We start from the raw sequence: 27,349 nt of genomic DNA, 5'->3' as shown, positions 1-27,349 counted from the left end.
CTTATTAGCTGTACATTGTGTTTAGGGAAACATTTGCATACCTTTGTATGTTAGCTCCACATTGGGTGCAGTGGAGAAATTCACTTATTGTTTTGTTTACTATTGTGTTAGTTTTCACCAGGTGGAGTGGGTGCTGTGCTCTTTGTGTTCTTTTGTAGCAAGAATCAACTCTGCTTAAAACGATAGATAGGTACAGGCCTCCTTTTGAGGACCTTTTTATTTTAACTTGGTTTGTTATTTTCGCAGCACCCTCGTCCACCCTCCTTTTGTTTTTTTTGTTACCTGTCTACATCTCTTCTGTTACCAATAAAAGTTACCTTGTTAAGATCTACCAGTTGTGCCTATATGTTTATGGCCCCCACACCCCTAGACCAACAGGGGGTCGTAACACATGTGAAATTCAGTAGTATAGGATATTGATTTGAGTCCATAGTCATGCTTTTATTATTACAGAAGGAAGGAATAAATGTTTTTCTGACACGATGAATCTGAAAACAATTTAATCATCTAAACATTCACTTTCAAATTGTTGAAACAAGCCATCATGGCAACTTTTTGAGTCTGTGCCCGTCAACTCACAGTCCATGATTCTGCCCGTACTGTGCATGTGCCCTCCATCCCAGGAATCTCTTTTTTGTGTGTGTTGTGTCTTCATATTGTGTTTATTAGAACTTAAGTAGCTAAACCCTGCGGATAAAACTGTGTGGTTTGATTTTGCATGTGAAAACCGAGTCACATGTCTGTGGAATGTAACTGTTTTGCCTCCACGTTCAGCTACACAGAGAGATGGTCAGCATGTCAGTGCTCTGTTTTTCAGGGCTGAATTCAACCTGTTGATTCAAGAAGAGGGATATTTAAAGGGCAGAGAACTGGCTTCTACTGCAGGAAATCTTTAAGCAGCAGTCCTCATTGCTATTGCGGCTGTTCTCAAAGCAGATGGAGAGGCATGCTCAGGCTCCAGCCCAAAATGACTTGGTTTGTATAATAATCTGAAAACTTTCCAAGAACGGCCTGTTCTGTCATCTACAGAGGGATTTAGATTATTGAACTGTTTGATTTAAAGGAGACGCGCATGAGTTTCAGCCAGAAATGATCCCAGAAGAAATACAGCCAGAGAAATACTAATATTCTCCCCAAGATTTACAGACAATTTTCTGATGTGTTACACTGCTGCGACAAGATGATACAGCATGTTCTACACACTGTGTATACATATCTAAGTTCTGCAGGCCGCACCCAGTTTCTTCTTTCCACATCCACCCTGGCAAATGTTAGCAGTCTTTCATTAAGCATGTTTGTCCTTGAAATATTTCATACAAATACAAACTTATTTTCTCCTAAATCATTTTATGATTTCACAAAGGACATTATTATTGCATTAATCGTGAGCAAACTTTGTTGTTCACTTTAAACAATGCAGGGTGTATAATGTTCAGCAACACACTGAGAGACTCCCTTCACTGCTTATTTGATCTACCAACTATAAGTTCACAGTGTTTCTGTTCAGTTTTCATGCCTTTAGCTACACCATGCAGGGCCAGCCTAAGAGTAGGACACTGTTCATACCACCACACAACAACAACTGTTCATTAGAGGAGAGCTGAAAGGCCCTCTGTTTATCTATGAAGTCAAATGGAAAATATTTCTGTCATTATGACATTGGTAAAAGTGTTTTTTCTCAAATAAATACCAGTGAATTATGAAATCTACATTTACATTTACTCATTTGGCAGACGCTTTTATCCAAAGCGACTTACATTTGAGGAACAACATACAAGCATCAACAGATCATTAAATACAGATCTACAACTGACAATACATACTAGTAAGAGCAGCAATAAATAAGAGCTCATAGTTTATATCACATCAATGGGGTAAATACCTAGGAAAGGAAGTAAGAGTTAATAAAAAAAAGTGCAATCAACACAAGATAATGTTAAGGAAGAAGAAGAAGAGCACAGGAAGTGCATGTTAGAGGTTAGGAGTTAGAGGTGTTATAAGAGGAAGTGTTCTCAGAAGAGATGAGTTATCAAGAGCTTAATCTTAATCTAATTTCTAATAAACTGTGACATGTCTTTTGTGCAGGGCCAGCACAAATCTAAATGTGATAACACACGCTGAACACCATCAGTAACTGTGATCCTAAAGCTGATGAGACTGAGTAGCATTATATCATGCATGAAGGCATACTACGCATGCTTCCTCAAGTAAGCACATTGTTAATTAAGCAAGTCACTAGAAGGAAGCCACCTGGACAGTGAACGTTTCCCAGTCAAAGCTCATCCATTGAGCATTAAGTCAAACATCATCTGGCCCAGACAAACTCCAGCTCACACACTGTTTACACGCAATCTGATGAGTTACAATTGTTTAGCTCAGTGTGTGAGAGAACAGAGATCTTTACAAAAGTCTTGGAATTATTTACTTATTATTTTTTCAGGATTTGACTTTTCAGGATTAGAAATCAATTAATTCAAATGCTTAAACTATGTTTTTCTCTTTGATGTGCATTAATGCAATAGGCTGGTATGACCAGGTATAATCCATGTCTTGCAAGTGTTCAGAATCAGATGACTTGAATGAACCTATATTGGAAGTGTTTGCAACGTAATGTCAGAAAACTTAGTGAAGCCAGCTTGTCTGTTAAAATTTTGGTTTGTTTAAACTGCAAGAAATATATGCGCTTCAATGTGGTTCAGGCATCCTGTACAGTTTGTTTTTCTTATTGCTTCCTTCCCACATCATTTTGATTGTCATATCTGAGACATATGACTTAATTAGTGCTTTATAATTAATCACAGAAGTTTTTGCCAGGCAACTGCTGTTAGGCCTAAAGTATATATCACTGTAAAAATAGTAATACATTTAAAATATTTGGCTTGTTTTGCAAGATTACTTACAGATAATTTGTTTGCTTCTTCTTATCTGCACCTCATCTGTGGTTCGAATTTCCATTCACCCCCTTTCTTACCATTCTTTGCTTCCACAGTGCCGTATGCAGTTTACAGACATAAAGAAAGATCTACCAAGAATTCTTCATTACATCTTTGAAAGAATGGTTCATTGATTTCAGACAGATAAAGACTGAAGCAGCCTTCTCAGTTCTGGCTGGGAAGTTTTTGCAGGCTAAAAAAACTGGCACTGGCAGCTTTCATCAGCTGTAGCTAGCTAACATTAATATAATTGATGTGAGCGGGCGGCCGGCCAGCCTCACAAGCTACTATTGCTGGTTGCTGCAAGCTTCCCCTGCTGCCACTTGCGGAGCTTTTCAACTCCGAAAACATTTAAGCACATTTTCGATCTGTCATCAATTTTCGTAATACTTCCACTATTCAAAATCTACACAGTTGATTTCTCGCTTCAAAACTTCTCAGAAGTGGATTTAGTGATGAAAAAACATACGGAAATTGTAAAATATAAAACATTCTATTGCTGGCCCCACTCAGGCGCTTGCAATAATGATGCCGTGAATAGTGACAATTCTCTCTGACCAATCAGTAGACTGCTGTGTTTTCACATCACATTTTAGTATTACCTCAGCTCAACTCAGCCCGCTTGTAAACTTGATAGAGGTGATACGAAAAAAAGTACCAGGTAGCAGGTACAGGTACAGCTTTTCCGCAATTGAAAACCAAAGCCGAGGCTGTGGAAAAGGAGCAATAGTAGCATCCAGGACTTTTTTTTGACACAACCTGTAACCCCACAAGATGTAGCTAAAGTAAGCTTTCAACCAAGCAGGAACCTTAGGTTGGATTTAAACCTGCATTCTATCAGACTGCCAGCAGGGGGCGACTCCTCTGGGTGGAAATAGAAGTCCGGTTCCATTAGAAATAATGATCCTAGACAATGACCCTACTTCTCAGCTGATATATTACCTCAGGAAACACTTTCCTAATGAGTTTATGGTCACAGTCAAGCAGGAAGCTTCTGGTCTGACACATGAGTCTGGTTCCATTAGAAATAATGGTAAAATGACCCTACTTCTCAGTTGATTTATTACCTCAGTAAACACTTTCCTAATGGGTTTATAGTCTCAGTCACTAGTTTCATGTCTTCTTCAATACAACCTGGTGTTCACTTAGTAAATTATAGTCCCATTTACAGGAAAATAGACCATAAAGCAGAGTATGCTTCAGGGCAGAATTATCTATGATTGACAAGTCGTTACCATGGCGACCCGTCAGCAACCAGCCTGATCCCCGGCCTGCTAGCGCTGCTAGCAGCCAGCCTGATCACCAGCTGATTCCTGCTCCTAGTGCTCCGTCGGTGGTCCGACCGGCACCTGCTTCGCCGGTGGTCCGATCGACTCCTGTTCCCTCGTCGGTGGTCCGACCGGCACCAGCTCCGTTGGTGGCCCAGCTGGTTCCAGCTCCGCGTGTCCGGTCCATGGTCCCCAGCCCAGCTGTCCAGTCAGTGGTCAGACCGACTCCAGCTCCTCGTGTCCGGTCCGTGGTCCCCAGCCCAGCTGTCCAGTCGGTGGTCAGACCGACTCCAGCTCCTCGTGTCTCGCCCATGGTCCTCAGCCCAGCAGTCTCGCCCGTGGTCCTCAGCCGTGCTCTGCCACCGGAGATCCCGGGCTCCCTATGCCGGCCCCCCGCTTGGCCTCCAGTGGGTTTCCAGCCTCTTTGTTGGCCTTCCTGCCGTCCCCCTGAACTGTCCGGCCTCCAGCGCCGTACTCCGGGACTTCTTGAAGATTATCTAGCCAATAAAATACAACTAGGCCTACTTCAGATAACTTTACACATACACACACACACATCACACACACACACACACACATAAAACTACCACTCTGCTCGCTGACCTCCTCTGTCTCTCACTCTTTTTTGTCTTCCTGCTAACCATCTATCTACACACGTCTTCCAATCACAATCCAACACATTTGTGACCACATTTAGATACATTTCTTTTATAAATTAGCAGTCATTTAACAAATAAAATAAAATAAAGCACATATGCAGAATTTTAACATTTTTAGGATTTTAACCCTTTCAACATTTAACCCATGAATTTGACAATTTAACTTACAATGAAATTATTTATTTGTTAACCCCAAAAACTATTTATACACATTTTAACCGGGCTACATCAATCATTAGCAGTTGTGAAAGAAGTACTCAATTTTCATACTTAAGTATAAGTACAGATACCACATGAAAAATGTTACTCAAGTCATCCAGTATAAAACTACTCAAGTAAAAGTAAAAAAGTTCCTGGTTTTAAAAATACTTAAGTAATCAAAAGTAAAAGTACTACACATCAAAATCTATTTGATCTTACAAAATGCAATCTATCTTTTTAAATTCACTCAAGACAGCTTTGAATACAGCATTATAAGTTACACTGAATCACAATAAGGAAAACTGAGTCGCAAGAGGAAAAGTGGATATTTCCTATACTGTGGGGAAGATAAGTCTGCGTTGCTACTCTGCTGTTGTTGTGGTAGTATCCCCTTCAGACCGTCTGACAGACACAGAACCCCGTTTGGGACTTATGTATGTTTAGGAGACAAGGAGGCGGAAACCAAAACTAACTGAAACACTTCTCAATTCACAATCTCACCAAAAATCCACATGTTAACTTCAGCACCTCTCATAAAGTGCAGCTCACAGTCCCAAACAGAGCAAAGTTGGCTTCAGTTTTCAGATGTTTATATTGCAAAACTCTACTAGCTTCATTACCACTCGGTCACAGACTGGCTGTGACTCACAGTGCAAAAACAGAGCCGTCATACCTGACACAACAGTGCTCACTACAATCCTCCCTCTGTAAGAAGCCTGAATATAAACCTCTTCTAGAAAAATCCAGTGCCAGTTTGAACAGACTTCTGCGCTCTAACTCGGTCCTCATGAAGTCTGTTCAGACTGGGGGCCAATGTACTGTATTGGTGGAGCAGCAACTGTTCCATTAGGGTCTGAGCTGCTTGTATCTAATGCTGGCTGTACATCTCTAGCTGTGCTCATACTGGCTGAGGCTGGATGTGTTTCACCTGGGTCGGGGTGACCTGCTAAAGACTGGGTCTGTGCTGGTACAGGCTGAGGCTGGATGTGGATAAGCTGTGCTTGTACTGGCTGATTGGCTGGGGTCTGTTTCTGTACTGGGTGATGATCCAGCATCTAATCTACTGATAAACTTCAGCATAGCCCCTATAAATTATAGATATTTTCTATATTTTGTTATCAGCTGCATCAGGCCCATTCAAACTGGCTCCTCCAGGTTTCCTTCAATACATTTTCAAATATAAAATACTATTCATAAAATGACTGAATATGTGATGCTTATTATTAAGAGATGTGCATCCATATTGCCCAGTCTGCCCAGCTAATCAACATTTAAATTGTCAATGTGAATCCACTGCTTCCCATCTTGCATTAGTTCAGAGCTGTAACTAAACTTCACTGTCTTGTTTTAAAATGATGTATGAGGAGTGCCCTCACACCCTGTCTGGAGTAGTCCCTCAGATGCTTCTTGCTGGAATGAGCGAGTTTAATTTCTTGCACGCGCATATGAACGCATTTCCATGCGCAATGCGGTCATCTTTTCTGAGCTACAGTTTATAAACACTGAGGCCCTTCTGCGTTTATCAAACGTAATAAATAGTTGTATTTCTCTCTAACATTGTTCAGTCACAGTCTGGCAAGAAACCAAAACACAACAGACAAGAGCTGCGCTGCTCAGCTTGTTAGCTGGACGGACAGACAGACAGAGTTGCACTGCAGCTGCACATTATACAATCGGAGCCTCTATTACCCCCACGGCCTCTTACTCAGAGGTCCCTCACCAGCAACAAGAGAGATTTAACCAGTTTTATCCCATCGACCTATCTGAGCTTTTAAAAACAGTATCACAAATGAGTGTCCCCCAGCCCACTTGATGTAATACCTACCTTCATCCTACCTGTCAAATAGGAAGTTTTGCGTGTCTGTAAATAACTATGTCTCTTCGTTCTGTCCAGTTAAATATGGTGTGCCTCAGGGGTCGGTCTTAGGACCCATTTTGTTTTCCTTGTATCTGCTTCCCCTTGGACATATTATCCATAAACATGGCATTTCTTTTCATATTTATGCTGATGACACACAAATGTACTTGCCTGTCAGATCCACAGATCCTGGAATGCTGAGTTCACTTAACAACTGCCTTTGTGAAGTTAAAAAATGGATGTCAAATAATTTCCTTGTTCAATCATGTTTTTATCAACTTAGAAATATAGCAAAAATACGATCTATGTTAACTTTTAAGGACACCGAGACCATTTTACACGCCTTCATTTCATCAGGCCTGGATTATTGCAACAGCCTTTTCACTGGACGACTCCAGACTGTCCAGAACTCAGCTGCCAGGTTTTTAACCAGAACAAAGAAATACGACCACATTACTCCTATTTTAGCTTCATTACACTGGCTCCCAGTGTGTTTTAGAATTTACTTTAAAATTTTATTGATCACTTTTAAAGCTCTTCATGGCCTCTCGCCTTGTTTCTGACCTTTTAGTCCCATACGCACCAGCACGTAACTTCAGATCCTCGGGCAGAGGTCTGTTGTCTGTTCCAGAGTCTCGACTGAAAACTAAAGGGGACAGAGCGTTTGCTGTCAGGGCCCCGAGGCTCTGGAACAGCCTGCCCGAGGAAATCAGGTCGGCTGAGTCAGTGAACTCTTTTAAGTCCCTTCTTAAAACATACTTTTATAGGAGAGCCTTTCCCAAACTTATTTGATTTTATTTTATCCCTTTTATTTTATTCTATTTTACTTTATTTTATATTTATCTTAAACGTGTATTTTGGTCTTTTCAATGTTTTCTTATTGTTGTCTTTTGGGTATTGTATTGTTGTCTTTGCACTTGTTGAAGCACTTTGTAACTTGTTTTTGAAAAGTGCTCTACAAATAAAGATTATTATTATTATTAGGCTAACTGTGATCTAAATATTTGTACTTCGTTACTTTCCACCACTGATCATTAGTTTCAAGTCTTCTTCAATTCAACATGATGTTCATTTAGTAAATTATGATCCAATTCAGAGGAAAATAGACGATAAAGCGGCGTGGGCTACTTTGTGACTGACAAGTCCTTACCATGGCGACCTGAAAATCATAGAGGCGACTCGTATCCACGGCACTGTGTACATTCAACCAGCCCTTTATGGGATTGGAAAAGGAAACACAGAAGATAGCATTTTTCGATAGGGCAGAGCGACTCGATAGACTCTGCTATCGATTTGCGCTATGGTAGTATTTTTCGACAAGGCAGCATATATCGTCAGAACACCGGCAGTTCAGAAACCAATTGATGACGTTTGTGAGACGCATCCGGGTGCGTCTACATGAGACTGTTACTGGGTCAGGAGAGTAGGAAAACTAAAACTTCTCACACTGCTGAGTTATATGCAGCTGCCTAAACATGGTGCTAAGAAAATCATCCAGACTGTGGGAAAACCTCAGCAAATGGTGTTGTAAACAGTCCTTTTTTAATAACTCTGCAGACTTACACGTATGGTAAGAAACTAGAGAATAAAATCTAGAGTTGGCATTTGTACCAAAAATATGTTTATTGCTCATTTCCTTGGCTAAATCTACTAGTCTCAAGAACAGAAGAGATTGTGAAGATTATGTGTTCACTGCTGCATTACTGAGGGTCATTACTATAAGCTTGTGGCCATCACTAGTGAAGATGTGTTCATAAATTAATTGCTGCCTTATTAAGTCAATAAACATGAGGCTTCTCTCATTTGCAATGAAGAGTTTTTACTGCAATGTAAATTGATGACTTCGTAAAATAGAAATGACTGTCTTTAGGAAATACAAGACAGCAGAATCAGCATCTGTGTGTGTTTCAAGAGAGGACTGGAGGTCTTAGTCTTGCTTGTAAACAGCCCTGTAAATGAAACTAACGGCTTCCTCAGTCATCTAGCCAAAACCACAAGTACCATACAAGTCTGCGTTGGATTTCGAGATGATTTCTCCGCTCAGCAACAAACAGACTCTTCACACAGCTGGGAGGTCTGAAACTCTCAGGATGTCATTCCCCTCCCAGAGTCAGTTGGTCCACCAGCCTGTCCAATAGTTTTATTTGAGGCATATTTGTTAAACATATATTCTGACAAAACTGATTTTCTGGAACAATCAGGGCATTGACAGATCTTGCATTTAACTCCTCAAAGACGTTTCCTCAAATAGTGTCCTGCAACCACTCACATGACCTCCTGGTAGGGGAAACGTTTACATTGTCTATACATTACCTTGTTGTCTGCTTTGATAATGTTTTCTACCATTGATTCTATACAAACTGATGCCAAGGCTTAAGTGCCTTTAACCTGCATTCTTTCTGACAGACAGCAGCGGCCAACTCCACTGGAAGCAAAGAAGTCTGGTTCCATTAGAAATAACAAATAACCCTACTTCGCATTTGATTTATTACCCCAGTAAACACTTTCCTAATGAGTTTTTGATCTTAGTTGATCGTTAGTTTCAAGTCTTCAACACAGCATGATGTTCATTTAGAGGAAATAGAAGATAACCCAGGTCCCAGACTTGTGGATCTCTGCCCACATAACTCTTTTTTCCCCAACAGCTCACATTCAGTTTTTCTTGAAAGAAATGCAGAACAAATCAAGAAGCAACAAAGAACCATCTGGAAAAATTAACAGTGCTAATTCAGAGTATTGACAACAGTGGATAAAATTAGAAAGAGAATCAAAAGATCAAGAGTTTTTGGTAGCTGAACCTGTTCATATCTAACCTGAGGAGATAGTGATGTACTGATGTAGAGTCTGTGGGCAGAGGGATGTGCGATATGTGAGGGGTCCTGAGCTCCTCAGCTCTCTGTGTTGCTGTTATGACACCACAGGGAGCTTCATTGCAGATTGTTTTGACTGGTGGTTTCCAATGCAGACTTTAGTTCAGAGGAGAGGAATGGCCAGAGCTTTAATGATTCCACCAGTCAGAGTTTTCTTGTGTTTTTAAATGGCTGCAAAGATAATCCCTCTGACTATGACGCTTTATTAGAAATAACTTAAAAACTAACAAGAATTACTGTCTTTGCTACAGTCCAAAGTTTATGAAAAATAACTCCGATCATCTGAGGTTTGAAACCCCAAAAATAGGATTCCCACATAGTAAACATTTTGGAGCTGTTTTTTGACATGAACTGATGTCTACAAGTTTAAAGCACTGCATTTTTCCACTTCATTTAGACCCCCTTAGCTGAGGCAATCAGTGAGTTTGGAAGTAGTCTTGGAAAAAATTATATTAGCTATCTGCTGTTAATGACAATGGGCGCCTCAATGGCGTGTAGTTAATGAAATAAAAGCACCTCAGTGGTTCATACTGCTGAGAAGCACCAGAGAGGCTATCAGGTGTTCACATGCACCATCTGGCTCTACGGTGCCTCCTCTTGCCAGCTGGAAATTCCTGAAAACCTTCATCTGTGTCTTCTCAATTGGTTGGGAGACAGCGGTGAGCGTTCACTGATACAGATTACATACCACATTTCAAATGTGTTTTTGTTTAAAATACAGGTATTGTTACTGCTAACACATCTGTGCTTCATATTTGATCACTGGGTTTCATGGCTCTGAAGATGAGGAATGCAGCAGAGGGCTGGTTTAAGTGCAAGGGTGACTGATTTACAGGACTAACAGAGTGCAGTAAGGAAATGAAAATAGAGGTTGTGGTGAAATGTAGTACAAATATATCATTAATAATGCAGCAGCCGGTTAGCTTAGCTTAGCATGAAGACTGGAAACAGAGAAAACAGCTAACCTGGCTCCGTCCAATAGTAAAAGAAAATGCCTGCCAGCTCAAAGCTCACTGATTAACATGTTATGTCTTGTTTGTTTAGCCAAGTATAAAAACAAGTTCTGGTTTTATGGGGGAGGGGGGGCTATGTTACTATTTCTTGGCCAGCCAAAGCCAAGCTAGCAGTTTCCCCCTAAGCTAGCTAAACTGACCGTCTTCTGGCTCCATATTTAAAGGACAGATATGGGAGTGGTATCGATCTTCTCATTTAACGGTCAACAAAAAAGCAAATAAGCATTTTCCCAAAATGTCAAGCTATTCATTTAAGAAAGAGTGATGAAGCAGATGGGCCGCTTGTCTTGTGTTTACAGCCTTTCAGCAGCAACATGGAACCAGTCAACTTTCCATCATGACTTAATACGTACCCAGTAGACTGTCGGCTCGTCATCATTGGAACAAGCTTACACAGACTTTTATGGTTAATACTCATCCCTCAAAGGAACACTGTGTGAGTGACTTCTGCCTCTGGTCCAGACATAGCACAAGTCTGATCAGACTTGGAAAACTTGGCTGTCACCTGGAAAATATGGCTTTTAGTAATGGTACATTCAACACACACCTACCTTGAGTAGTTAGTTCATAGCCTTTAACAACAGAAAAGGTAAACTTTAGGAAACAAACAAAACTTTTGTTATGAATTGGCGCTATGTAAATAAAATTGAATTGAACTGAATCGTGGGAAAACGGCATTGTAATTATGAGATCTTTACCTTTACCTAAAGAAGTATTGTCATTATGAGAAAAACAACACATAGTTATAACTTCCATTTACGTAAACAGGACCACGATGACTCAAATTTACTGGTACTTCCTTCTTGGTCTGTGGCTTTTATAAGAAATGTAGATGGTATTATTATTAGTATGTCAGCATTTTGCAGGCATTTTATTATTCACCGTAGATAACAGCACACTCTCATCCACCTGAGGTTGCTCCAGTAGGTACAAAACATTAGACACTAAGTAATTGTTATTAGATGCTGAGTAAATGAGGACATATGGAAGTCATAATTATGATATGAAAATCATAATGATATTCTTTCAGTTTCTGTTTATCTTTAAGGTTTTCGACTCAAACTCCCACACACATTAACACTGAATGCTGTGGGTGACAGAACTAAGTAAAAAGGGAATGGGGTTCTGTTTGCAGAACTCTTTATCACTATTTCTTTTGTCGCTGAGCGCTGTGTGTCTCTATACAGTATGACAGTCTGTTGGACGCTTCCTCCAGCAGAATAAACTATGAGATGACATCATGACAAAACGCAGGCTTGAAAATCAGAGTGCTGAGATGTTATTCACAATGGAAGTCAAAGAAAGTACAAAGCATTTAATGCACTATTAAAGGCCAAATGTCAAGGTAACAAAAGACAGTGAACACTGAAATCTCCACAAACTCTGTGCCTACTGTATTTGGCCCTTCCATTATCTGTATTTATATTCACATGTACATAATGGCTACTTCTCACTCTGTGCATATTAGATACTCACTTGTTTATACTATACATAATGTAGCTACATGCTGTTCAAGTATGTGTGCTGTGATATGTATATTTGCACTTTACAACCCTTCTTACTATATATATATTTTTTTTTTTTTAAATACAGCTATATGCACTTTACTACTGTTTTGTGGTTAGATGCTGAACTGCATTCTAGTGGCACTTACGGTGTGACAATAAAATCTTGTTGGTATTGTTTATAAAAACAAACAAGCAAAAAACAAAGAAGAAGAAGTTTTATACCCCAGACGATCTCCCCGTCAGTTATATATATATTTACAAAATTATGTGATTAATATAGTTAAATTTGACATAATAACATGCACATACCTTTTTTGTGCATGTAATAGGTTTGCAGAGGGAGTTCCCATCTCCCACAGAAAACACTGCTGTGAACTGCTTGAAAACCGCTCGTTTGTAGTCCAGCCGCTTCCCTTTCATCCCTGTGATGTCACAGGGCTACTCCGACACGCCCTCAAAAACACCGGTGGAAAAACACTGAGCTGCAGCACATCTCTCCTCTCCCTTCCAAACACTAGCTACCCTCCAGGCAGTCAATGGACATGAAGTAGTTACTGTGATGTAGAAACAGAGCTCAGTTAAAACTTAATGGATGAAAAATACTTTTGTTACAGATTAATAACTCACCATTACTGAAACTCTTGCTCCAGTCCATGTTGCCAAGCTGGTCGGCAACATGTAGCCTACAGCTGAATCAAAGCTGTTTACGGGCTTCTCGCTGACCTGCCCTTCTCTGCTTCTTATTGGCTAGTAGTCTTTAACTAGGAACCCAACAAAGATCATTTAGAGACAAGATGTATCACTCCATAGCTAAAACAAAGCCTTCAACACACAGGGTGAAAAGAGGAGCTGCAGCAATGTGCAGTATGAAAAAAAAAGAAGAAGGTGTGTTTTAAAAAATTAAACCATGTAAACCTGTTCTGGTACAACCCCTAAATAGGATTTTGAACCTGAAAATGAGCCCAATAGCACCTCTTTAAAAAAAAAGACACAGGTACACAATACTATACTATTATGTTTTTATTATTATTTTGTTGCTTATGCAAACCAAATTTCACCATTATGATCATGCACCTCAGCTTTCAAATCAAAGTTTAATGTAACAATATTTTGTTTTAAGTTTAGAGCATTTGAAGATTTTCAATATCTGGATCTGACCATGTATGGACTGGTGTGGCTTTTTAACACCTTCCAGCTAACTGAGTCAAAGTCTCTCATGGGGAAGCTACTGAATATTACCATTCATACATGTTTCCCTTTGCCCTAAGACATCTCAGTTTAACCAGAGCACATTATTCTGTACAGTCAGAAATGAAAGGATTTGTAACAGTTCCTATTCGGTAATAACACACAGATGTACAACCCTGCTGAGGCAGAACTTGGAGAAGATAGAATGTGAGAGAGAAACCCATGGGAATGCACTGGTGGTATAAGAAATAAGGGCTTTTGGCATTGTGATAAAATAACACTGGTTTAGTATACAAATTCAAGCTTTGGCAACTTTTGAAGGTCAGTTTTCCCTTCAGTGCCTGGCAGTGTGTCTACAGTGTGTCTAATCTTCTTCTCTGGTTTCTAGCTTTAAGGCAGAGTTACATGACTTCACAAATGACGAGTTGGCTAACAAAACAAAAATCATGTTGTTTTTTTCTTTGTATCACTAGATGAGGTCGGCCCGTCACATACAGTAATCCTGTTTTTGATGCATGTTCAGAAGGTGGAGTCATATGTAAATACTTTCAAGCACTCGCAGACAGAAGACCCAGTCAGGGGGCAACTGCTGGTAGGACATCTTGTTTCCATCCAGTCGTAATATCTTCATCCTGGAGTAGGACAGAGGTCCCACTTCTCTGCAGAAACTAGTCACGTTGAACCCTGTGGTGAACAGACAGAAAGCAGAGTGAATATGTCATTAGAGACTCATTATTCACTAGAGTGACAGCCATATGCATATGCTGGTTCGTCAAAATATTGTATACTAAACGTGTCCAGACAGCTACATGTACCATGTGTTCATCATATATAAATGATTGAGATGAAGCGGTTCAATCACATTATGTCTTATCAATGAGGGTCTGTGCAGTCTGCAGAAGTCCCTCTTCTTCTCATAGAGCCTGAATCTCCCATCAGATGTTTTGCAGGTGCTGTGGTGAAAACGGAGGCAGAGGAAACCACAACACCGCCCTCATTTGCTTTCTCACTTCATTTCAGCAGTAGTGCCTCCCTCTGCCCAGACTGTAGGCTTTGGCAGACAATAACTGTCTAGTAGCTGTCAGGCTGCTAGCTAGACGATGAGGTGTGTGTTATTGTGGAAGTGTTTTGCCGTCTGTCTGTCTCATTAGTACACAGCCCCTCTGTCTGCTGCGTTGCACGTCGGGAAACAAGAAGACACTTTCACTTTGCCAGAACACGTGAGCCAAAACTGCACACCAGGTCATTGCTGCCGGATTGTTGTGTGAGTCAAATTGTGGCTCCTGGACACAAGTCTGCTGGTTTGTGATACGAATCCTATCTGTTAAAAAAAAAAGACCAGAGTGATGAGGATCAGTCAGAGAGAGAAAGAGAGAGAGTAAAGAGGAGACCATGAAGAGGGGAACAGCATGTGCTTCTGGCTCATCTGGAAACCTCTTAATCCTTCCAGATGTTTTCATACCACTCTCCTCTGTTCTTTGCTAGCCTACTTTCCCTTCATCCAACCACCCAATACCCCCTCACCCCCCTTCCTTTCTCTGCTCTACCGTCCACTCACTTCTTCTCTTTCCACGTCTCCAAGTCCCTCCACTGCCTTTACCCTCCCTCTTCTTCCATCTCTGACTTGCCTCGCCTGCTAGCTTCCCTGTTCAGGTCTCTTTACAGTTCCTGTCACATTTTCCACATTTCTTCTCCTTCCTCACAGTATGGTTTGGGTATTAGACCTCTCCAGGTGGTCAACCACATAACTCACTAATGTTGCTCTTTGCTGTCACAAGAAGAGAGTGTATTGTTGATCCGTAAATTGAATGCAAGTGTGCACATGTGTAAGAAATTAGCATTTCATAGACTTGTAGTCAGTGACACTGCTACATTCACAGAGGGAAAGGTGACTGCATGTTGTTTCTTCGTGTGTGCATGTTTTCTTTATGTATGTATGCATCTCACCTTGTATTTCATTGGCCTCCAGGTAGAGGTACTGCAGGGTTGTTGGGACTCTGGGAATGGTTGTAAGTTTGTTATAAGACAGGTCCAGTTCCACCAAGCTGGAGAAGTTGAAGACCTGCGGGTGCACGCCGCGGCTCTGCAGACCACAGTGACTTAGACGAAGGTACTTAAGGTTGTGAAATCCCACAAAACTGTCCTCATCCAGCCCAGAGAGGGTGTTATTGGACAGATAGAGCTGCTGGACAGTACGGGGTAAATGCCTCGGGACAGATGAGAACAAATTCCCATTGAGGTCCAGCAGGTTCAGACTGACCAGACCTGCAATTTGAGGGGAAGAAACGCACACACACAAAAATAAATACTGACAGATTTGTGTGACAGATGAGTGTGAACATTGTCAGTGTTAGTGCAGACAGATTCATCAGGGTGTACCAAGACGAATTATCCTTTGTCACATCTCAGGTATTAAAACAGTTACTGAACACAGTAAAAACAGTTATCTAAACACATATAGTGCGAGTTTACCCAAACAGGCATCATGTTAGCAACAGTAGCAATCAATGACTCATCACCATGCAATGATCCGCGGAAAGCCAGTAGTATCTATGAGTTCATCACTATTTTCACTTAAGTATTAAGTACTGACTGCTGTCCACACAGCAGACTGAGCTGTTGTTAAGCTTTACCCTGAAGAAAAGCAATTCTTCACACGTGTTTATTTGCTGAATCTTCATTTGTAGAGCTGTTTTTGGAAGTAACAAATTAAATTATGGACAGAATGCAAGATTATATGGATGCATTACATACAGGTGCTGGTCATATAATTAGAATATCATCAAAAAGTTGATTTATTTCAGCCATGCCATTCAAAAAGTGAAACTTCTATAATGTATACATTCATTCCACACAGACTGATATATTTCAAGTGTTCATTCCTTTTAATTTTGATGATTATAACTGACAACTAATGAAAACCCCAAAATCAGTATCTCAGAAAATTAGAATATTGTGAAAAGGTTCAATATTGAAGACACCTGGTGCCACACTCTAATCAGCTAATTAACTCAAAACACCTGCAAAGGTGTCTCAGTCTAGTTCTGTAGGCTACACAATCATGGGGAAGACTACTGACTTGACAGCTGTCCAAAAGACGACCATTGACACCTTGCACAAGGAGGGCAAGACACAAAAGGTCATTGCTAAAGAGGCTGGCTGTTCACAGAGCTCTGTGTCCAAGCACATTAATAGAGAGGTGAAGGGAAGGAAAAGATGTGGTAGAAAAAAAGTGTACAAGCAATAGGGATAACCGCACCCTGGAAAGGATTGTGAAACAAAACCCATTCAAAAATGTCGGGAAGATTCACAAAGAGTGGACTGCAGCTAGAGTCAGTGCTTCAAGAACCACCACGCAAGACATGTTTCAGCTGTCGCATTCCTTGTGTCAAGCCACTCTTGAACAAGACACAGCGTCAGAAGCGTCTCGCCTGGGCTAAAGACAAAAAGGACTGGACTGCTGCTGACTGGTCCAAAGTTATGTTCTCTGATGAAAGTAAATTTTGCATTTCCTTTGGAAATCAAGGACCCAGAGTCTGGAGGAAGAGAGGAGAGGCACAGAATCCACGTTGCTTGAAGTCCAGTGTAAAGTTTCCACAGTCAGTTTGGGCTGCCATGTCATCTGCTGGTGTTGGTCCACTGTGTTTTCTGAGGTCCAAGGTCAACGCAGCCGTCTACCAGGAAGTTTTAGAGCACTTCATGCTTCCTGCTGCTGACCAACTTTATGGAGATGCAGATTTCATTTTCCAACAGGACTTGGCACCTGCACACAGTGCCAAAGCTACCAGTACCTGGTTTAAGGACCATGGTATCCCTGTTCTTAATTGGCCAGCAAACTCGCCTGACCTTAACCCTATAGAAAATCTATGGGGTATTGTGAAGAGGAAGATGCGATACGCCAGACCCAACAATGCAGAAGAGCTGAAGGCCACTATCAGAGCAACCTGGGCTCTCATAACACCTGAGCAGTGCCACAGACTGACTCCATGCCACGCCGCATTGCTGCAGTAATTCAGGCAAAAGGAGCCCTAAGTATTGAGTGATGTACATGCTCATACTTTTCATGTTCATACTTTTCAGTTGGCCAACATTTCTAAAAATCCTTTTTTTGTATTGGTCTTAAGTAATATTCTAATTTTCGGAGATACTGAAATTTGGGATTTTCATTAGTTGTCAGTTTTAATCATCACAATTAAATGAAATAAACATTTGGAATATATCAGTCTGTGTGTAATGAATGAATATAATATCCAAGTTTCACTTTTTGAATGGAATTACTGAAATAAATCAACTTTCGATGATATTTTAATTATATGACCTGCACCTGTGTGTATATATATAGTATATATATCTCAGTGTGACACTGGTCTTTATGTAAAAATGCGGTCAACCTCCAGTACAATGGAAGTTGTTTCCTGATCAAAGCTACATTGGAACAGCCTGAGAAAATGACCTTGATCTTGGAAATTAATTCTTAGGTATAGGTAAATATTTAACCCATTTACTAAACAGGTGCTAAGTTTCAAAAGAAGTTTCAGATGACTTTCCACCCTGGCAAGAACAACACTCATCACCTGTCATTTGGTGAGGGTGAGGGATAAACTAACAAGGAACAAATATTAGTTTCACTACTAAAATGTCAAATTGACCTTCAGTAACCAATATTGCAACAGTGCATGTGAGCCACGCATTAACTACATAATGATAAAAACAAATAGGAGAGTTAACTTCACATGGGTTTCAGATGGCAGAGAGGTGCTCCTGACATGCTGATGCCCGGCGTGTTGTAGGGCTGCATTTGGTAAACATAGTGATCTGGGTGCTGAAGTTGTTTCCATTGCTGCCCATGGAGGGTTGCTGGTACTTAGTGTCAGCACCCAGGAACCTCTGCAGCATCCATCTCCGCCACTTACGCTTAATCTCCGCCTGTACCTGCAGGAGAGACGAGACGGTGGACAAACAGGATGAAAAGGGGGCATTAAGAGGGTATGACATATTGGAGTACACATCTTAAAGAGCTGTTTTTTGTTTGAATTTACTCACCTCTCCATTCACAAAGCAGTACAAAACTGCAACAACAAATCCCTGAAGAATAGAGACGTAGATATCACTTACAGCCCAATAATAACTTGAAAAGACATACCAGTATGATAGTACAGCTGGGGAAACACCCAAAGCGTTTTTGTGTGAATAATGATGGAAAGATTAGGAGCAACTTCAGGCTCATACAGGAGATTCATCATTTAGATCGCTGGGAAATGTTCCCAGAAGATATCGTTCTGAGCTAAAACGGTTCCAAAATAAGAATACTTTCCATCGCTAGGTTTCCATCATTGGACTTGGCTCTCAGCGTTCACATTCAATTTAATACTCAGTAAATCAAAAAATGTCATTATTCAAGCATAGAAAAATTAAACACGTCAGCTAAACAAACCATTCACTTGCTTAATCAGACAAACCGTCTTCATGCTACCAAGATGTTTTCATGTAACTTCACTTAATCAAAGGTTTTTCTGGTGCCAAAACACAAGATGGCAATCCTGTAGCAGCTTAGTCAAAAAAGTATCAATATGCAGTGCTGCTTGTGTGTGACTGTGTGTGACATGGGGAAAGTCGTAATTTTGCAGACAGACTGCCTTGTATGCTATTTTGAGACGTTACCTGAAATGACCCCAGGATAAGATCGAACACCATCCTCACATGTGGATGGATGTGGTCAGGGATGAAGGCAAAAATGATGTAGTTTATGCCAAAGAGAGGTATCAACAACAGAGTGGATTTAGCCAGTCTCCTAAAAAAGAGAAGAGAAGACTAGTGTTCACCCTTGTTAAAACCCAAAGTCAAGGCAACACTTGTCACCCACAGCAACATAACTTCATTTCTTCACTTGTCACCTGTAACCCAATGCTATAACAGAGATGTTGACATTCTGCACAGAAAACCTACGAGTACTGATTGGATTCCTTTCTTCCGATGTCGGGGCAATTCATCTTCTGTCGTAAAATCCGGATTATACAGATGAAGAGGAAAAAGTTCACCTGAAGAGAGAGTAAGACTGGTTAATCTGCATTATCTGTATATGAAATGTTACTCTTGAAATGACACCGAGACTCACTAGTATGGCAACTAAAATCGGTGTTTTGATGATCCACCATGGTCTGTCATCGATTATCTCCCAGCATCTAGAGATAAGAGAGCAAATACAAATGAATTCTCACAAAATAAAAAATAAATAACTAATTAGGATAAAACAAACCTGCTATAAAGACAGAGAGCAGTAATTTCAGAAACTGAAGATGGGGAAAAACAAACTGTGTACTGCACTCTACCTTTAGACAATCAAAGGGGTGCAGGGAAAACAGTAGCCTATCTACAAACAAAATGTCTTCAAAATAAAGCTATAATTTAATATATTTAAATATGCAATTTCAAAGTAGCTTAACCACACTGAATCACATGACTTTCAGTAGAGTCAGAGGATGTGATGCTAACATGCTTTGCTAAGCTAAGCTACTTATCTGTTGGTAAATTTTTAAAATTTTGTTTAGCTACTGCCTAATTTATGTGGGATACAACACTGTAAAAGTAACATGTCAGATAAACAAAACAAATGTTTTCAATTACAGGAAAGATGTAGGATTAATTTAGCTAAGGCTGGTTATCTCACACTAGCTAGCTTAAACTTAGCATAGCTTTAGCTGCTTGGTAGGTTTTAGAGCCAACAGAGTATCAAACCAGAGTTTTTAAAAAAGAAAATTATAAATACTAACACATACTGTAAAAATTCGTATATGGTAAAACCCATTTCAAAAACTCTGTGTGCAGTTACAGCATTTTAGCTTGTAGGGCCATGAAACACTCAGAGGTAATTACTTTCTGTGTTGCAGACATTAGAGATAAATAGTTCACCAGCACTCCACTGAGACTAGCTATTAATCCTCACCCTAACAAAGGTGTTATTTTTTTGTGTGTATCTGCAAATGTACCCATTTAAAATCAGTTGTAAGTAAATTTAATCAAGAAGATTAAAACAAAGACAAATGGCTAACTCACCCCGGATGATTTAAATATGCCTTCGTAATCACCCACGCTGAGATAAAGATGGTTGGAGCCCCTGCAAACAAGAAACGTAAACATAATTTGTTGTAAGTTATTTCGACATTAAAATAATCTCAGAGAGAAACTAATTAATAAATTCTTGTCACATTCTGCCTGTTGGCCATGTTTAAGTTTGGTTGTCTGTTTGGTTCTGTGTTAATCTGTTTTTGTTCTGTTATCCTAGTCTGTTATCTTGTCTCCCTTATTCACTCTGTGTTCTTGATTCTAAGATTTGGGTTTTGCATCTACATTTCAGTTCTGTTCTGTTGAGTTTAGTTCACTGTGAGGTTACTTATTGATCAGTTTGGTATCTGTTACTTAGTCTGGGTTATTAATCATCTACTTATCTGTCAGCTAGTGTTTAGTGGTGTTTTGGTATTTTCATTGTTTCCATTCTGCTTCTAGTTGAGTGTTTATTCCTTGTCTTGTGTTCTCTGTTTAGCCTTGTTTATTTCATTGTTCATTCGCAGGTTCTTTTAGCTCACCTTGTACCAGTCTGTCATGTATCTTAGGTTTAGTTCTGCATTTTGGTTCTGTGTCTTAGTTTATGTCTGTGTTTAGTGTCCAGTAACCAAGGTTGTCTGTTACCCCAGTTATCACTCTTCCTGCCTGTCTCTTTGTTTTCCCTACTGTCTCTCTGCCTGCCTCGTTAACCTTGATCCCTGTCACCTGTGTTGCTCCCGCCCTGCTCCTTAGTCCCTTAATCTATGCTCTGGTGTCTTGCATTTCGGCTCTCACCTCCTCTGCGCTCACCTCAAATCGTGACAATTCTGTTCACCACCAATTATGACAGTGAGCCTTGAGCGTGTGTAAACTGTTTGGATGATTTTATAGCTAAAGTAATATTGCATTTTGGGTATGCTTATCATTTTTAACTGGACTCATATGTGCTCTGTGCCAATATTGTCTCATCCTGGGTATCTTCACTTTCCTGCTGGCAGACACAACATTTCAGGGCTATATATAGAGTTACTTTATTAGTGTGATGGAAAAAGGAACATCAGAAATGTGGGGAATGGTTGTTGTTGATTATACATTGTACTAAAATGTATAATCAACAACAACCATATATATATATATATATAAATAAGATGAGTCCTCAAAGGCTCAGCCAAAACTTCTGGATGAATATATGTATTTTGCGCCGAATGTATCTATCCATTTAAGATATCAAAAGTCCAAGTCTATGAATTAATTTTATTCATAAGTTCCACAGATGCATGAATTTGTTAAAAGGAGGACTTTTAGACTGAATTATAACAACAAGAGTGAAGTGGCAGCTGCCTGCTGCTGATAATCTAAACGCTGCCAGCAAGACTCATTGATATGCAGATGGGAGTGCACAGTATTTTCCTGTGGATGTATAAAACCTCACTTATACATTAATTTACATATGACCATGTATGTTGTGTTGATGTAAAGATTAAACAGACATTCAGGCTGCCTGGTGATTGTGACTCAGTGGATAATTGATGATTTCTGGCACCAATTCAGACAAATGGATGGATCAAATCTTCTTGTGTGAGCTATTTGTATTCATCAACATATGGCAAAGAGGCTAGCACATACCCCAACCAATCAGGATGTACCACCAGAAGTACTTCCTCTCAGAGAAGAAGGAAACAGCTAACAGAGTGTGGAGGTAGAGGCCCTCCACCAGCAGCCAGAAGAAACTTGCCATGATCCCATACTGGAAGAAGACCACCACTGCCTTGCAGCCCACCTGCAGAAGAACGAGGATGTTAGGGACTTGCATTGCCAGTGAATGTAGATAAATGCAATTTCATTACAATTCAAGTGAAAATGTCACGCAGAAAATGTTTTTAGTAAATCTCTCTAAAATTAGTATTAATGACTCAATTACAAGAAAATGATTCTGTTGATTGGTTGAATGATTCGGTTTGACAAGTCACTTATTAGAAGCAGCAGTGAGGGTATCTCACAATGAGCATGACATAATTAGACCAAATTCTATAGGGGTCTCCTTGTGGTTGTGCTGATTATGACTGCCGTACTAATTAAATACACAATCAAAGTGTATCTGAGATTTATTTGAGGTTTTTTTTATCTAAAGCCCCTCACAATGCCATGGGATGATCTTGTTGGTGGCTATAGGTGCAACTTTGAAGATACACAGTAAGTAGCATACTGATCCACCGCGACATCTGCCCTGCAACAGTTACTGAATAGCTTAAAGCGAGACTATGTGACATTTCCTGAACAATGGCCACTGAGACCACAAGCGAGGCCACGAGTGCTTATCATTGTATAAGGGACAACTACTAAATGAAGTATAACTAAAAATGAGAGGAGTTATAAAGTCAGCAAATTCACTCATAAAGAAATATGTAGCCACCATTAGCTAACGTACCAAAAGCATCAATCATCATATCATTTGTAAGAGGAAAATTGTTTTATTTCTATTTTTCAAAAGTTAGATATGGTATATGTGTTACATAAATTTTCTCATTCGAAGGGGCAGAATATATATTCAAATAAAAGATTGTTAAAATGGAAGAAGCTGGCAGAGAGATCCTGAATTTCAGTAACTGATGTGGGTCATTAGAAATATGAAAATGTCAATGTGATTTTGAATTAGGTTTTCTGGTTTTACTTTGGCTCTCTATACAATTAGAGTGTATTCACAGGCTGAATAGTGTTATTCATGACGAGTAAATTGATCTTGATGTCTACCTCAGTATTATATATATATACTTTAGTGATTTTCTTTTCTACATTTTGTATGAGCATTGGAGCCAGAGAACAAGAAATTCATTAACGACTGCTTTACTATATATGTTGTGCATTTGACAAATAATAACCTAAAATCGTTGAAGTTCCCCTTTAATATGTTGCTTTTTTAATGTGTTGTTTGAGTTTAGAAACAGTTGAGAGGGGATGCAGCTGTGTTTGGACTGGGACAATCTGTGTACCGTGAAGAGGAAATATCTAAACTCAGCCATTAACCATCAGCAGTTAAGAGATGAATAAAACAAGTGATTTATAATCTGCTGCTGATCTACTCCTCTCTGGTAATAAAGCAGTGGATTCAGCTGGACCAAGATCTGAGACACTGACATTGGTGACTTGATCAATCAAAAAAGAATAAAATAGCCTCATTATATCAAACTGTACCCAATTCAATAGCTTTTCCAACTCCGTATCTTAATGTAGCACTTACTTAGACTTTCATGTTTTCCCTAAGATCATGTTTTTGAAAACGTGATTAAAACTAGATATCAAAACTATGAATATGATTTATTGACAAAGCTCTCTGTAGTTCAGGCTTAATGTTCAGCAAACAGGAACTCTCACAACATCCTGCTGGACAGATGAATGAGGAAATGTCGTCTCAGGAGTGGAAGGGACTTGGCAAACACTGCTACACCCACAAGCACTTGAGCGCTCGGACGTTAAGTAAACTCAGAGACAAAGCAATAAAGTCAGTGTGAGTGATTCAATAGATGGAGTTTGCCTCATTTAAGGACAGAAACTAACCACCAGCTGCTGCTTGTACATCAGATGGATGAGTTAATTTGATCTATGATGTGGGGCTTTTGATTATGAATGGAAGAAAATCAATAAAATGTCCAGCTTCGCTAAAATAAAATGGACATGTTGGCGAGTGAGATGGGAGCCTTTATATCAGGAGCACAGGGTGTGCAGCGCACTCACAGATGACTGGCAATCGTCAGTCTCCCCGACATCATACAGAACCATGTCCTTCATGAAAACGGCTACAGCTTTCAGTATGAAAGATACAAAAAGATGCATATGGATGTAGTTTCTTGTGCAGTGCAGCTTCCTGTAAAAGAAGACAAATAAACAGTTAGATGATTTAAATCAACAAGAAAAAGCAAAATTCACTTAATGAATTCCCGCTGATTAAAGATCTCAAATGAACTGTTTACATGACCTGTCCTGAAAAATATCTGATAAAGTGTGTGTTTATGGCACCAAAGCATACAACTGGAACATATATCGTGAAAACATTCACCAGAGACTCCACAGACTTAATTTATGGAGGCAAACATTCACAGTGTTTAACTGAGGAGAGTAGTCATTATAAGCACTTACTGTATGACTATTGTCATGTAATGTGCTCCTACTGTGCTGTAACCTGAATGTCAAGCTACAAACCCTGCAATTGTCAAGAAAAGCTATGTGTACGTTTCAAACTTTATATGGATATAGTTTTTCAGTGAAACATATATTTATCAAGCAGAAACCCTGACTTGACATTCACACACATGTAAACAAGAATAAATCAAGGGATTTTGCAGAGAAAATGCCACTAATGTAAATTCTCTCTTCTGGATGTTCTCAAACAAATGCCTTCCCAGTGAGCTTATGATTGGGGATGAATTGTTTAAACCCATCAGGCGAGTCATCCCAGCAGGACGGGTGTGATGACACACAGCAACACAGCATGAACCAGCTGCCTGAACACAGCATCTGCAGCTGAACATAAACAGTAAACACTGTTCACATCCTGTGTCTCTGCTCAAGAGTCCAGACCATTGGCATTTTATAAGCCAGAGGAGTAAACACATCTCTTGTTGTTTAGCTTGTAACACATAAACACTCCAAATGCAAACACACCCAATTGAACAGACTGGGTTCTGTATAAGAAGCCACAAACACCAGCCAGTTAAACTTATTCTAATGATCTGTGCTGTGTCATGCCAACATGCACACACACACTTAATGTTTCTCTGCAACCCCAGGACTGAAGGTCAAAAGGAAACATGCTGTGAACAACAGCCGTCCGTCTAAGTGGTTTGACTTTATGGCTCATGCACATGAACACTTTGTTTGAGAAATGTTGCAACAGCAGATAATGTTAAATTTGGACTTGTCCCACAAAATCTAGCAGTCATATTACTGTGTGAAAAACACTGTAAAACCTCTATAAAATGCAGGAAGTATGGTGTGAAATGAGAGACGGACAGGGTTTATCACTCTAAATGATGGAAAAAAGATGTTTAATTATCTTTATGCAGGGACATTCAATAGCATTGTGATTGATCTCCTTACCGAAAAAGACACAGTATGATGATGGCGATCGTCAGAGAAATGAGCGACACGCTGTGACCAATGGTGTAACCCACTTTGATGGCGCCAAAGAACTCTCCCTGCAAAAACACATTCATTTACACTCACTGAAAACAGTTGATCTGGTGTTGAACATGAAGCCAGAGCAGTAGTCGCAACATGGGACTGGATGAGTGTCGAAACCCTGATTACCATACCAACCGTATTATCATCCATGGTGCTGTTGGGATTGTATCCACAGTCCATTATGTAGGAGTCTATGCTGATTGGAGTCCAGCCATCCTCAGTGCAGGTCTTTGAAAGATTATCTAATAAGCAGAGGGACAGAGGGAATATTCAACATTACTCTTGCAAGAATACAACAAATTGCTGTGGCAGTTTTAATTAAAAGTAATGTTGTCTACCACCTCAGTCTTAATTATGTCACACTGAGATGAACGTGTTTCACTGGAAGACACTAAAAGGAAATGGATGGAGGGAAGGAATGACTGAAGGGGATCAGTCGTCCCACTGGCTCAAAGATATAAGACAGTTCCCATGTGTATTTGCCTCCATCTGTTTCTTGATTCCTCTCAGGCCGCCCACACGCCGGGAGGCCAACAGTTGAGCAGAGAGATAACTTTATCTTGGCCTGCCCATGAGGGCAGAAGTGCAAGGTCCAAGTGCATTAGATTCATAATAAAAAGTAGAGAGGGCACTTTCATCTGCGAGGGGATTTGAGGAGCAGAGTAGAGCTTTGTATAGTCAAGTATAGTAGACCTGAGCTCACTAGAGTACAGTACAGCACAGTAGACTTGAACTCAGTATCAAAGAATAGAGCTCTGTATAAGGGGTGGATAAGACACTTGCTTTTGGTGTGGGAGAGGTTTGATTCCCACTGTGACATGTCCGTGAGCAAAACACTTAACCCCTAGTTTCTCCAGAGGCGTGCGACCTCTGGCATATACACTCACCTAAAGGATTATTAGGAACACCATACTAATACTGTGTTTGACCCCCTTTCACCTTCAGAACTGCCTTAATTCTACGTGGCATTGATTCAACAAGGTGCTGAAAGCATTCTTTAGAAATGTTGGCCCATATTGGTAGGATAGCATCTTGCAGTTGATGGAGATTTGTGGGATGCACATCCAGGGCACAAAGCTCCCGTTCCACCACATCCCAAAGATGCTCTATTGGGCTGAGATCTGGTGACTGTGGGGGCCATTTTACTACAGTGAACTCATTGTCATGTTCAAGAAACCAATTTGAAATGATTCGAGCTTTGTGACATGGTGCATTATCCTGCTGGAAGTAGCCATCAGAGGATGGGTACATGGTGGCCATAAAGGGATGGACATGGTCAGAAACAATGCTCAGGTAGGCCGTGGCATTTAAACGATGCCCAATTGGCACTAAGGGGCCTAAAGTGTGCCAAGAAAACATCCCCCACACCATTACACCACCACCACCAGCCTGCACAGTGGTAACAAGGCATGATGGATCCATGTTCTTATTCTGTTTACGCCAAATTCTGACTCTACCATCTGAATGTCTCAACAGAAATCGAGACTCATCAGACCAGGCAACATTTTTCCAGTCTTCAAATGTCCAATTTTGGTGAGCTCTTGCAAATTGTAGCCTCTTTTTCCTATTTGTAGTGGAGATGAGTGGTACCCGGTGGGGTCTTCTGCTGTTGTAGCCCATCCGCCTCAAGGT

The 27,349-nt window shown here is 40.2% G+C and overlaps 2 protein-coding genes across 2 annotated transcripts; both read right to left on the bottom strand.

Annotated features, from left to right (window-relative positions):
* Positions 1 to 13,315: 13,315 nt before the first annotated feature.
* On the bottom strand, positions 13,316 to 15,833 carry zgc:113307 (uncharacterized protein LOC553753 homolog; the record flags this gene model as incomplete). Its single annotated transcript, XM_046075328.1, has 2 exons — positions 13,316 to 14,182; positions 15,446 to 15,833. Coding segments are annotated over 2 exons (540 nt in total), but the record flags the coding sequence as incomplete, so codon positions are not given.
* A 2,002-nt stretch (positions 15,834 to 17,835) lies between these two features.
* On the bottom strand, positions 17,836 to 25,959 carry LOC123987591 (vasoactive intestinal polypeptide receptor-like; the record flags this gene model as incomplete). The annotated part of the gene is given in 10 exon segments (XM_046076599.1): positions 17,836 to 18,430; positions 18,542 to 18,583; positions 19,160 to 19,289; positions 19,445 to 19,536; positions 19,614 to 19,680; positions 20,552 to 20,612; positions 22,166 to 22,319; positions 24,272 to 24,401; positions 25,634 to 25,731; positions 25,853 to 25,959. Coding segments are annotated over 10 exon segments (1,073 nt in total), but the record flags the coding sequence as incomplete, so codon positions are not given.
* Between the last annotated feature and the right edge of the window lie 1,390 nt (positions 25,960 to 27,349).

The sequence above is a fragment of the Micropterus dolomieu genome, linkage group LG18, assembly GCF_021292245.1.
Source record: "Micropterus dolomieu isolate WLL.071019.BEF.003 ecotype Adirondacks linkage group LG18, ASM2129224v1, whole genome shotgun sequence".
NCBI lineage: Eukaryota > Metazoa > Chordata > Actinopteri > Centrarchiformes > Centrarchidae > Micropterus > Micropterus dolomieu.
Note: the sequence above shows the minus strand (reverse complement) of the source record. Positions and strands in the feature narration are given on the sequence as shown.